At 38.2% G+C, this 13,670-nt stretch overlaps 1 protein-coding gene across 2 annotated transcripts in view; it reads left to right on the top strand.

Annotated features, from left to right (window-relative positions):
• CLPTM1L (CLPTM1 like) overlaps positions 1–13,670 on the top strand; it is a 469,239-nt gene that overhangs the window by 407,091 nt on the left and 48,478 nt on the right. For both annotated transcript variants that reach the window (XM_063452024.1, XM_063452023.1), the window contains exon 16: positions 3,532–3,576. In XM_063452024.1, coding sequence (XP_063308094.1) covers positions 3,532–3,576 — 45 coding nt within the window. The remainder of the gene's footprint in view (positions 1–3,531; positions 3,577–13,670) is intronic.

Genomic DNA, 13,670 nt, shown 5'->3' on the forward strand with positions numbered 1-13,670 from the left:
TAGTAGCCGAAAGTGGGAACTGGATGGCACTAAATTAAAGGCTTTGTTTACTACTGGCCTAATGTGTCCAAACAGCTCTTATTACGCAAGCTACTAATGTCCCTTGGAGTGTGGGAGTAATATGCCCCACATTGTGTATATAATCATCAGTAAAATACTTTAGTGCATATGTGCATATTCTCTCACATCTCCCAAAGATAAGAGGTAGTACTGTATAGTATAGAGGCTCATACATACTGTATAGTAACAGAATACTCTAATTTACTTAGTATAAGGCTCTTAGCTTTTAGTTGTATGCAGACAACGGAAAGGAGGGGGAAGTAGCCCCCTAATATTAAATCAAATTTGCAGCTGCAGCTATAGAGTCCGATAACACTATGATGTCTTGCCTGGTACAATGTTACCAGAGAGATATGATATAATGTGCTGTATCTTATAACTCCTTGTGTTGCCCATTTTCTACATATTTGTGTGGGTTTTTCTTGTATGTTAGTATACTGTTGACACCGTCATAACTGATCAATATACCTGCAAAAACACTGACAATATGAGACACAGGGTGGGAAAATACAATTGCACTAGAGACCCACTCTCCCTTCAAAACTGACTAGACAGGACAGATCCAAGATAGAATATAAGAAAGGAACATATTAAGTCTTATTAACAATTTAAAACTGCATAGTGCTGTGCATATGGCAGTGCACGGTGAATAAGAGAATGCAAGAAATGGCATTATTCCCAACGCGAGTTTCGGTGCTGTCAGTCATGCAGCTTGTCCCAGACAAAGGTTAGTTTTGAAGGGAGAGATGGTCTCTACTATTTACTTTGATCCTACCAATGTATCTAATTAATAAGGTAATACTAGGGAAATAAAACAGACCAGAAACTGAACTCGATATACAGTAACACAACAAAACAAAAATTAGATACATTGGTAGGATCAAAGTCGTGTGACACCCATCAAATAACAGTAGGTTATCAAAGTTAAACATTGATATTATTTTAAATGTGTTAATATAATGTAGCCATTCTTTTCCTATGAATATATATATATATATATATATATATATATATATATATATATATATATATTGTCACGGGGAAAAGTACAGCCTCTTTGAATTCTATGGTTTTACATATCCGGACATAATAACAATCATGTGTTCCATTAACAAAAATAAAGCCAAAATGGAGAAGCCATGTATAAAAACCTAATTATACTCTTGGTGCTATACCCTTTATTGGATTTAAGAGGCTAAGTAGTAGACCGGTATTGCTAATCAAATGTCTTTGATTAATTGATCATCAAATTGACCACCTCTATAAAAGCAGAAGTTTTTAACAGCTTGCTGGTCTGGAACATTTAGTTGTGTGTTAACATAACACCAAGGAGGAAAGACATCAACAATGATCTTAGAGAAGAAACTGTTGCTGCCCATCAGACTGGGAAGGGTTATTAGGTCATTTCCAATCCATTCAAAGTCCATCAATCTACAGTGGGGAAAGATTATTCAAAAGTGGAAAACATTCAAGACAGTTGGCAATATTCCCAGAGTGGATGTCCCAGCAAATTCACCCCAAGGTCAGACCGTGCAATCCTCAGAGAAATTGCAAAAAAAAAAAAACAAGAGTTACATATCAGATTCTGCAAGCCTCAGCATGTTAAATGTTGAAGTTCATGATAGTACAATTAGAAAAAGACTGAACACGTTTGGCTTGTGCGAAAGGGTTACCAGGAGAAAGCCTCTTCTCTCTAAAAATAACATAGCAGCACGGCTTGGGTTTGACAAAGCATATTTGAACAAACCACAAGAGTTCTGGAACAAAGTCCTTTGGACAGACAAGACCAGAGTAGAGATGCTTGGCCATAATGCACAGTGCCACATTTGGGGAAAAAAACAAAACCAGCATTTCAACACATACACCTCATACCAACTGTCAAGCACAGTGGTGGAGGGTTGATGATCTGGGCTTGTTTTGCAGCCACAGGGCCTGTGAACCCTGCAATCATTCAGTCGACCACAAACTCCACTGTATACCAAAGTATTCAAAAGTCAAATGTGAGACTGTCTATCAGACAGCTCAAGCTTAACTGAAATTGGGTCATGCATCAGGACAATGATCTAAAGCATACTACCAAATCTGCAACAGAATGGCTGAATAAGAACATAATCCAGGTGTTGCAATAGCTCAGCCAAAGTCCTTAACTCGATTGAAGTCCTGTGACCTTAAGAGAGCTGTGCATTAACTAATGCCAGCAAAGCTCAATGACCTGAAGCAATGTTGTAAAGAAGAGTCGGACAAAATTCATACTCAACCATGTGATAGACTGATAGTTATACAGAAAACAATTACTGAAAGTTATTGCTGCTAAAGGTAATTCTACAAGTTCCTGAATTATAAGGTGTACTTTTCTCACATGGCTTCTTAAACGGACTCTCCAGTGCCAGAAAAACAAATCCCATGTTGCTGAAGGGGTTAAAACCCCTTCAGTGACTTACCTGAATTCAGCACCGATGTCCCTCGGCGCTGGGTCAGGCTTCGACCATGCTCCTCCCACCGGCGCAGGGCACCAATGGCCGGGCGTGCATTAAACCTCCCCATAGGAAAGCATTATTCAATTTTCGGTGAAGCTGGAAGTCCTCATGCATAGCGCGAGGACGTCCAAGCATAGTTTAAAACACTTGTCATGTTTTAGGAAAACGGAAGTCCCTCTAGTGGCTGTCTGATAGACAGCCACTAGAGGAGGACTTAACTCCGCAATGTAAATATTGCAGTTTATAAAAACTGCAATAATTACACTTGCTGGATTAAGGGTGATGGGAAATGGCACCCAGATCACTCCAATGGGCAGAAGTGGTCTGGGTGCCTGGAGTGTCCCTTTAATTTTGACTTTATTTTTGTTAAATAAATCATGACACTGTGTAATATGTTGTTCATTTGAGGTTATATTTACCTAATGTTTAGACCTGCTAAGTTACAGATGATTATGTTCTGATATTTTAACCATAGAATTCAAAGTGGGTGTACTTTCTTTTTCCAATGATTGTATATTAGTACAATTTTTGTCCATCTCCTGACATACACTTGCTCAGTGTGGGTGGCTATTTTAACCTCCTTTAGTAGGTAGAACCATTCATATGCCAAGATCATGCATAATTTGAAAGTCTGAAAATATCCAGAGTGCGGTTTTGAGATGCTCTGCATGTGATGTAAGAATGTGTGAATGCACATTCGAACTTGGTAACCTGTATGTTTTTTTGTCAGGTAATCCGTGATTCTAACTTAATGATGGCAACCCTTACAGAGCACAGACAAGCCTAGAGATAAGCTAAAAAGAGATATATAAGGATTCATTACAAAATAATACCCACAAAGGCCTGAGTATATGATACATTTTACCAACTTTAAGTTCTGAAGGCTATCTTTGATCTCTTATTTTTATGTCTCTAGAGTCCCATGGTGGCATTGTTTTTCCATAAAACATGGTTCACTGTAATGTATCCTCTGTCTGTGTCTTTTTATTTTCAGATGAAGTCTGTGGCACATTTACCTTGGAAGGCGTTCACTTATAAAGTAAGAAAACACTAAGCTGCTTGGCTTATGAAGAAAATGTTTCCATGTACATTTTTAATACTAAATAGATCATTGCTAATATTGGCTGAATAAAAGACTCATTCATCTAGTTAAAGGAACACTATAGGGTCATAAACACACACATTCCTGACCATATAGTGTTAAAACCACCATCTAGCCCCATTGGCCCCCACCTTGCCCCCCTAAATATAATAAAATCTTACTTTTGTTTAAGTTTGCAGCTGCTGGCTCTGCTTAGCTGACATAATCAAAAGTGTTGTTCTGAGCCAATTACAATGCTTGCTCTGAGCCAATTACAATGCTCTGTATTAGAGGCAGACCGGGAGCACCCGATCGCGCTGCCCTTGCAGCAGTGATCGCTCTGACAGGCTGTCAGAGCGAGCACATATGCTGCAGGGACTCACAATCCGTCTCTCTGCTCTTCCGCGGTCAGTGTGAAGTGCAGGGAGACGTATCACTGCTGATCTTCTCCCTGTGTAAAAAAAATAAAGTTAAAGTAAAATCTCACCCTCCTTTCCCCTGCTTTAATAAAATGAACTCCTTCCCTGCCAATTGATTACTGACTACAGTAATCAAATGGCAGGGACTACATTTTACTGTGATCTGATTTTTTTTAAACCCCTATTTTATTCATTTAAATATATTAAAATGATATATTTAGCTAGCTGGGGTGGGTGGAAGGTAGTGGGGAATTGGATAATTTGGTGTTGGGCTAGCTAGGGATTAACATTTAAAAAAAAGGTTTTACTAACGTTTAAAAAAAAAACAAATCCACCCCCCTTTACCCAGTCCTAATAAAAAGCTCTTCCCTGCCAGTTGATCACTACCTACAGTGATCAAAATACAGATCACAGTATTATACTGTGATCCGATTATAATATTTTTTAACCCGCTTAGGGTTAACTTTTATTGGTTTTTAACCCTCAGGGGTTCAATTTATTTAATTTTAAAATTATATATTTTGCTAGCTGAAGTGGGTGTGAGTTATGGGAAATTGGGGAATTTATGGTTAGTGCTGCTTACTGCTAGTTAACGGTAAAACGAGTTTATAAAAATGGTAAATCTGAAAAAAATAACTTTTAAGAAAGTTTAGGAAAGTTTAAAAAAATTAATAAGCAAAAAAAGTTTAAACACTAGTTTTAAAAAGTAAATACATTTAAAAATACTCATTACCACTACACCTGGAACAAACTAAAGAAAAAATTATCCCACGCTAAGGTTTAAAATATGCCTTTTGAATTACCCCAGGGTAATTATAAATAGTATGTGTTTGTGGGGAAGTTTGAATAACCAACCAGCTAAACTACTCCAAAATGGAACATGGACACAGGGTAAAAATTCAAAGTTTGAAAAAAACTGTAATGACTTTCTCAAATGTGCCCCCCCTTCAATGTCCCCATATACCTGGCAAAGGTATATATGGGGGTATTGCTGTACTCAGTCGACATAGCTAAGCAACATATGAAGTATTATACAGTCATAGCACACATACGATTTGCAAAATATACTGTGCAAACTCACTTTGTGTGTCAAAAAGGCAGAAAAAATGCTTATTACCACTACACTTGGTACAAGCTAGCGGAAAAATTATCCCAGCTAGGGTTTCAAAATATGCCTTTTGAAATACCCTGTGATGTCTTCTTTTAGAAATGGTACGCCTTTATGGTGTAGTTGTAATATGTAGTCTGCTCAAGTGCTCCAAAGTGGGACAAGGACGCATCAAAACCCTCCATGAAAATTCACACTTAAAAACCTGAACTTGTCACGTCTCTTTTACAGCACTGTAACTTCACAGAATAGTGTCTAGGTCATACATTGGACATATTGTTTTACTCAGAAGATGTAACTGCATCATTTGGGGATTTTTATGACAGTGGTACATATTAAGTGTAAGAAATACTCTGTAAAAATTTAACATATCTGTAAAAATGCCATTGTTTCCCCCCTCACCAGAAACATTGACATAAATTGGTGAAAAAATGGTGACCAGTTAAGGCACAATATACACCATATAAGATTCCCTGGGGTGTCTGCTGAATCAAATGAAAGCCCTTTGTGGGGTTATTTGAACAGTCTCACTGCTATAATACCCTGAAATGAGACATAGGCCAGTCAAATCCATCTACGACAATTCTAACTATAGAAACTTAAATAGCCTTGTCTCTTATATGGCATTGTAGCTTTACAGAAAAGTGCCAAAGGCGTACCATACCATGGGGGTATTGTTATACTCAGCAGACGTAGCTGAACACAATAATGGGTTCTGTGCAGGAATAGCACACACCAGCTTTACGAAATACACATTACAAAAACCTTGTTATATGTGTAAATGCCAAAATAAAGAAAAAAAACACAATTTTACTCCAATATTTAGCAGAGATCGGCAATGAAATGGCTACGTAAAGTGTCAAACTAACCGTAGGTAAATTGCCTGTGATGTCTTCTTTATATAAATATATACTTTTGTGTGGCAATTTTTTTTTTTTCTGTGATGGCTACTAAACCTACAAGACAAACATACCAACTTCTAAAATTGTTGCAAATTTAAATTTTATTTTAGTCCTTGTATTTTGTGACCTGTAACTTCCAAAATAAGCTGAAATCCTATACATATCATGCAATCTATAAAGAAAGAGACAAAAATTAATTTATTTTGGATTACTTTTTCTAAGCTGGACATATTATGCACATGCTATTATTGCCACAACTGAAAAAATATACCGTATATACTCGAGTATAAGCCGACCCGAATATAAGCCGAGGCCCCTAATTTTATCCCAAAAAACTGGGAAAACTTATTGACTCGAGTATAAGACTAGGGTGGGAAATGCAGCAGCTACTGGTAAATTTCTAAATAAAATTAGATCCTAAAAAAAATATATTAATTGAATATTTATTTACAGTGTGTGTATAATGAATGCAGTGTGTGCGTATGTGTGTGTGTATGAGTGCAGTGTGTGTGTGCATGAATGCAGTGTGTGTGTGTATGAATGCAGTGTGTGCAGGGCCGGTGCAAGGATATTTTCCGCCGTAGGCAAAAAAATTTTTGCCGCCCCCTCCCCCCCCATATGTCCTGACTTCCCCTCCTCCTCCCTCAGTGGTCCTTACCTCCCCACCCCCGTGTTCCTTCACCCCCCCCCCCAGTGGTCCTGACTCACCCCTCCCCTAGTGGTCCTTACCCTCCCCTCCCCTAGTGGTCCTTACTTCCCCCTCCCCTCCCATAGTTGTCCTTATCCCACCCCCTCCCTCTCATAGTGGTCCTTATCCCCCTTCTCCCTCCCATAGTGTTCCTTATCCCCCCCCCCATCCCTCCCATAGTGGTCCTTATACCCCCCCTCCCTCCCATAGTGGTCCTTATCCCACCCCCTCCCTCCCATAGTGGTCCTTATACCCCCCTCCCTCCCATAGTGGTCCTTATACCCCCCTCCCTCCAATAGTGGTCCTTACCCCCTCCCTCCCTCCCATAGTGGTCCTTATCCCCCCCTCCCTCTCATAGTGGTCCTTATACCCCCCTCCCTCCCATAGTGGTCCTTTTTCCCCCCTCTCCCTCCCATAGTGGTCCTTATCCCCCCCTCCCTCCCATAGTGGTCCTTATCCCCCCCCTCCCTCCCATAGTGGTCCTTATACCCCCCCTCCCTCCCATAGCGGTCCTTATACCCCCCTCCCTCCCATAGTGGTCCTTAACCCACCCCCACCCTCCCATAGTGGTCCTTATACCCCTTTTTTTTATTATAAATTTTTTTTTTATTCTTATTATTTTTATATTATTATTTCTTATTTTATTTATATATATTTTTTTTCGTCCCCCCTCCCTGCTTGATATATGGCAGGGAGGGGGGCTCTCCTTCCCTGGTGGTCCAGTGGTAGTTCAGTGGGGGGGAGAGGGGGCCTGGCAGAGCTCTTACTTACCTGTTCTGCAGCTCCTGTCAAAAAAAAAAAATTTGCCGCCCCCTCCCCCCCCCATATGTCCTGACTTCCCCTCCTCCTCCCTCAGTGGTCCTTACCTCCCCACCCCCGTGTTCCTTCACCCCCCCCCCCAGTGGTCCTGACTCACCCCTCCCCTAGTGGTCCTTACCCTCCCCTCCCCTAGTGATCCTTACTTCCCCCTCCCCTCCCATAGTGGTCCTTATCCCACCCCCTCCCTCTCATAGTGGTCCTTATCCCCCTTCTCCCTCCCATAGTGTTCCTTATCCCCCCCCATCCCTCCCATAGTGGTCCTTATACCCCCCTCCCTCCCATAGTGGTCCTTATCCCACCCCCTCCCTCCCATAGTGGTCCTTATACCCCCCTCCCTCCCATAGTGGTCCTTATACCCCCCTCCCTCCAATAGTGGTCCTTATCCCCCCCCTCCCTCCCATAGTGGTCCTTATCCCCCCTCCCTCCCATAGTGGTCCTTATACCCCCCTCCCTCCCGCCCATAGTGGTCCTTTTTCCCCCCTCTCCCTCCCATAGTGGTCCTTATCCCCCCCCCTCCCTCCCATAGTGGTCCTTATACCCCCCCTCCCTCCCATAGTGGTCCTTATACCCCCCTCCCTCCCATAGTGGTCCTTATACCCCCCCTCCCTCCCATAGCGGTCCTTATACCCCCCTCCCTCCCATAGTGGTCTTTAACCCACCCCCACCCTCCCATAGTGGTCCTTATACCCCCCCCCCCATCCCATAGTGGTCCTTATACCCCCTTTTTATTGTTATTATTAATTTTTTTTTTATTCTTATTATTTTTATATTATTATTTCTTATTTTATTTATATTTTTTTTTTTCGTCCCCCCTCCCTGCTTGATATATGGCAGGGAGGGGGGCTCTCCTTCCCTGGTGGTCCAGTGGCAGTTCAGTGGGGGGGAGAGGGGGACTGGCAGAGCTGTAACTTACCTGTTCTGCAGCTCCTGTCAGCTCTCTCCTCCTCTGCGCCGTCCGTTCTGCTCTTCTGTCAGCTTACACTGTAAGTCTCGCGAGAGCCGCGGCTCTCGCGAGATTTACACTGGGAGCTGACCGAGGTGCTGAACGGACGGCGCAGAGGAGGAGAGAGCTGACAGGAGCTGCAGAACAGGTAAGTAAGAGCTCTGCCAGCCCCCCTCTCCCCCCAGTCTGTATTATGGCAATGCAAATTGCCATAATACAGACCTTGACTCGAGTATAAGCCGAGTTGGGGTTTTTCAGCCCAAAAAATGGGCTGAAAAACTCGGCTTATACTCGAGTATATACGGTATATATTTTTTTTAGTTTTTTTATAATTAATGAGAATGTATCTATGTATATGTGACATCAAATTAAAGCCCTGTTTGCCCTCTAAAAAACAATGTATAATATGTGTTGGTGCAATAAATGACAGAGATGCAAATTGTGTTTGAACACAAACAGCAAAAAATGCAAAAATGACTTGTGTCCTTAAGCTTAAGACAAACTTCTGGAGCTGTGTCCTTAAGGGGTTAAATTGTTTTTCATTTGTTTATTTTGCATTTTTTAACTAATGATGTATTCTGAGAAATGTTTATTTTATTGAAATAGTTTATATCTGGAGTCCCTTGGTCCTGTCCTTCCTTAACTGTTAAAACGTTTTTTTATTGGTTCCCTCTGCATATCTCCCACTATGCATCCTCTGAAAGTCAGGATAGGTGAGTGGAGTCCTGATGGAACGTCGCCAGTGATATGAGCTTTGTCATTAGATACTCCCACAACAGGCAGGTCAGCCTGAAAAAAAGGTCCACTTTTAATTTTAGTCACAAACACTGGCCAAAATTAGCGTTCAGTTTAGTTTTTTACTTTTTTCACACACAAACAAATATGAACGCTAACTTTGGCCAGTGTTTGCGACTAACTGGCTACTAAAAAAGTCTGGACATACCCCATATTGAATACCCTGGGTTGTCTACTTTAAAAAAAATATGTACATGTGGGGTGTTATTCAGCGATTTATGACAGATAATAGTGTTACAATGTCACTATTGATACATTTTAAAAATGTATGTTTTGAAACCGCAATATCCTACTTGTACTTATAGCCCTATAACATGCAAAAAAATAGCAAAAAGCATGTAAACACTGGGTATTTTTAAACTCAGGACAACATTTTGAATCTATTTAGCAGTTTTTTTCATTCGCTTTTGTAGATGAGTAAAAGATTTTTCACATAAAAGTCAAAAAACATTTTTTTTTTTTTCAATTTTTCATCATATCTTTTCATTTTTAAAAAATTAAATTACATGAGATTATATAAATAATGGTATGTAAAGAAAGCCCCTTTTGTCCTGAAAAAAACAATATATAATTTGTATGGGAACAGTAAATGAGAGAGCGGAAAATTACAGCTAAACACAAACACCACAAAAGTGTAAAAAGATGCCTGGTCGCAAATGTACATCATCGCAAAAACAGTCCGGTCCTTAAGGGTTAAGGACATAAACTTTATCATCTATTTTTATCGAAAAAAGTATTTATGTCCAAACCCCATACGTTTAGAGACAAAGATTTGGACAGCTATTATTGTCAAAAGTTTGTCAAAACTATCATGTGCTCTAAAATAAAAACAAAAAAAAGAAAGAAGACAACAAAGAAACAAACATACTACACCCATTATTAAAAAGATGGATCAAACTAGATCCAACATCCACAGACAACATAAAACAAGTATTAAAGAACATAGTTCCCTAGTTCTTTTCCCTTTTCTTTCCCTTTCCTTTCCTCTTTTCTCTCTTGAACTGTAAATTTCTGATTACACTAGAAATTAACAGAGACAATGTAGTATCACTACACCAAGAGGGACAACCACCGAGGAAAAAAAAAACCAACCTCAGAGGATCCTACTATTTCAAACAGAAACGGAGAGAGACCTCCAAAAATATCCAAATACATTGTGTTCCCTGTATTTTCCTATCATTATAGACATGAAGGCTGTATTCAATATATGTATCAGTTAACCGAACTCTCTCTCCAATTTAAACTTTGGCAAATAATAACATAAAATTTAAATATTCAATATGTGTTATGTATGTGTCTATTATATGTATATAGAACATATTACAAAATTAAGTGCAAAAACCCAATGTATCTGCCATCATTTGTAACAACATGGATACAAGCAATGACAACTTAAATTTACCCATAACTTATAAGATTACCAATATAAATCTACTTAAAGTGGTGGTTATCACTTTATATTAATAGAGTAAAGTTATATTGCATCACATTTTGTTTATCCCTTTTCCTTTCCTTTGCTTTCCACTTTTGGCTTAAACCATATAAACTCCAGATTAAACTAATAAACACCATGAAAAACAACATTGATATGAATCTTCAATGATCATAACCTAATTCGTATAGCATTATAATCCATCTCTATATGCATCCAACATCCCTTACTTCATAATAGTGTTACATTTGCATGTCGTACTTTAAAAATTATCTTTCATTACCTTATTTAGTATTTCCCCCACAATATTATCTTTTAAGAGTGAAACATTGTGCAGAATAGGATACCAATGTGCCAATATCACTTATCTGTGCAGACTTAAACGTGAGAGAAAAAAATAAATAAAAGTATATATATATATATCTACCATCATTTCTAACCGCATGGATATAAGCAATAACAACCTGAATTTACCCGTGACTTGTTAGATTACTAATGTGAGTCTACTAAGAAAAGTGGTTATCACTCTATATTAATAGAGTAAATTTGTATTACATCAAATTTTCTTTATCCCTTTTCCTTTCCTTACCCCATTTAGCTTGAACCACATAAATTCCAAAATCAACTAATCATCACCATGAGAAAATAACATTAATATTAATCTTAAGTGATCATAACCTAATTGATATAGGTTTGCAATCTATCCCCATATACATCGAACTACCTTCACTTCATAATAGTGATACATTTATATGCCATACATTAGGAATTATCTTTCTTTTCCCTATCAATATTTTCCCCACAATATTATCTTTTAGGAGTGAGACATTTTATAAAAAATATGATGTCAATATCAATTATTTCTGCACACATATTGTGAAAAAAAAAAATATTGTAATGTTAATTATCACTCTGATTCAAGAGTTCGGGCATCTCCCTTTTCTATTTTTTGCATAAAGTTTTTTTTTTTTATCATTCTCTTTTCTCTTTCCCTTCCCTTTCACAACGTTTCCTTTCCCCGTAATTCATTCATTTCTTCAGAACTTTGTAGATCAACTATGATAATTTATTGCCCCTCAACCATTCCACTAAATCCGGATTTGAATCGAAAGTCTCTCTTTTGTCTTCATATATTACGGATAGTTTCAAGGGGTATAACCACCTATATCTTATATTGTGAGATCTAAGAATTTGGGTTGCAGAACTGAATATTTTCCTCCTCTGTCTGGTTTCAAAAGAAAGATCACAAAACACCTGAACATTTTGAAAACGTCCAGAATTAATTTTATTTGTTCTGACAGACTTCAGAATTGATTCTTTAAATTCATACGAAAAAAAACAGGCAATGATGTCCCTTGGGGAGATCTTTCTGAATAGATTGGGGTTTGAATAATCTGTGGCACCTTTCTATTATTTGATCATGTGGGGCGAACACAATACCCAAAACTGTTACAAAGTCCAGCACCGTCTGTTTTAAATCTTCTTGTGAGTCTTTCTCCGGTATGTTCCTAAAACGTAGGTTTCTACGGCGACTACAGTCTTCCAAATCACTCAATTTAAGTTCAAGTGCTGAGATCTTGCTTTGGGCGTTCTTAGTTTCATCTGTAAGGAATTTGACTTGAGAATCAGTTGCTTTAAATTGGTCTTCAATTCTCTGCATGTTAGCAGCGAGGACATTTATTTCTTGTTTAAATTCTATTTTAATTTCTGCTGCGTTCGTAGCTAATTCAGCCTTTATTTCCTCCAAATTCCATCTTAAGCTAGTTTACAATATAGTAGACGTGATTTGATCTTTTTCAGTAATATTTCTATCTTCAGCCTCAAGAATATCAAGACTAAAGTCAATACGCTTTCAGTTTTGGATTTTTATGCTGTTGAGGGGAAAAATAAATATTCATTGATTTATCTTGTGAGACATCTTTTTTATCCTTTCTTGATGAAGTTTTAGTGTCATTAGGTTTTCTTGAAGCCATATTGAATTGGATTGTATTTTCAACCCCAGCTGTATTTGAGTAAATCGATCAGAGTTAAAGTTGCAGAAAAAAAAAAAAAATATATATATATATATATAAAGCCTTTCTTCTCAGGAAATACACACTATTAAATATATTTTGTATGCTGAGTTAAAGTTGCACAGTGGTATGCGTGATTACCCTTTAGGTGTGTCAATAAGCATGAATATGAAAAAATATAAGGCTTTTCTTCTCAGGGAATACACACTGTTCGGTATATTTTGTATGCAGAGTTAAAATTGCACACTAATATGTGTGATTACCCTTTAAGTATGTCAATAAGCATGCATAGAGAAAAAAAAATATATAAGGCTTTTCTTCTCATGGAATACACTCTGTTCGGTATATTTTGTATGCAGAGTTAAAATTGCACACTGATATGGGTGATTACCCTTTAAGTATGTCAATAAGCATTCATAGAAAAAAAATATAAAGCTTTTCTTCTCAGGGAATACATACTATTCGGTATATTTTGTATGCAGAATTAAAGTTGCACACTGATATGGCTGATTACCCTTTAAGTATGACAATAAGCATGCATAGAAAAGAATCTAAGACTTTTCTTCTCAGGGAATACACACTATTCGGTATATTTTGTGTGCAGAGTTAAAGTTGCACACTAATATGTGTGATTGTCTTTTAAGTATGTCAATAGACAAAAAAAATAAAAATAAAAATTATAAGGCTTTTCTTCTGAGGAAATACATACTATTAGATATTCGTTTGCAATATCGGATAGATAAAAATAACTAATGGATTCCCAAATAGCACGTGGTCAACAACGGCGGCGGGCTTATAGACACTTTTTAAGCAGGATGTCTCCTCGAGTCGTAGATTACCTTGACATTAATTTACAGAGGAGAGGAGTAACTCCAGATCAGTTCTGGCGACGGAAGGGCATTAGAGATGTTTAGACCGTAATTTTTAATCTGTG

Source organism: Pelobates fuscus, chromosome 4, assembly GCF_036172605.1.
Source record: "Pelobates fuscus isolate aPelFus1 chromosome 4, aPelFus1.pri, whole genome shotgun sequence".
Taxonomy (NCBI): domain Eukaryota; kingdom Metazoa; phylum Chordata; class Amphibia; order Anura; family Pelobatidae; genus Pelobates; species Pelobates fuscus.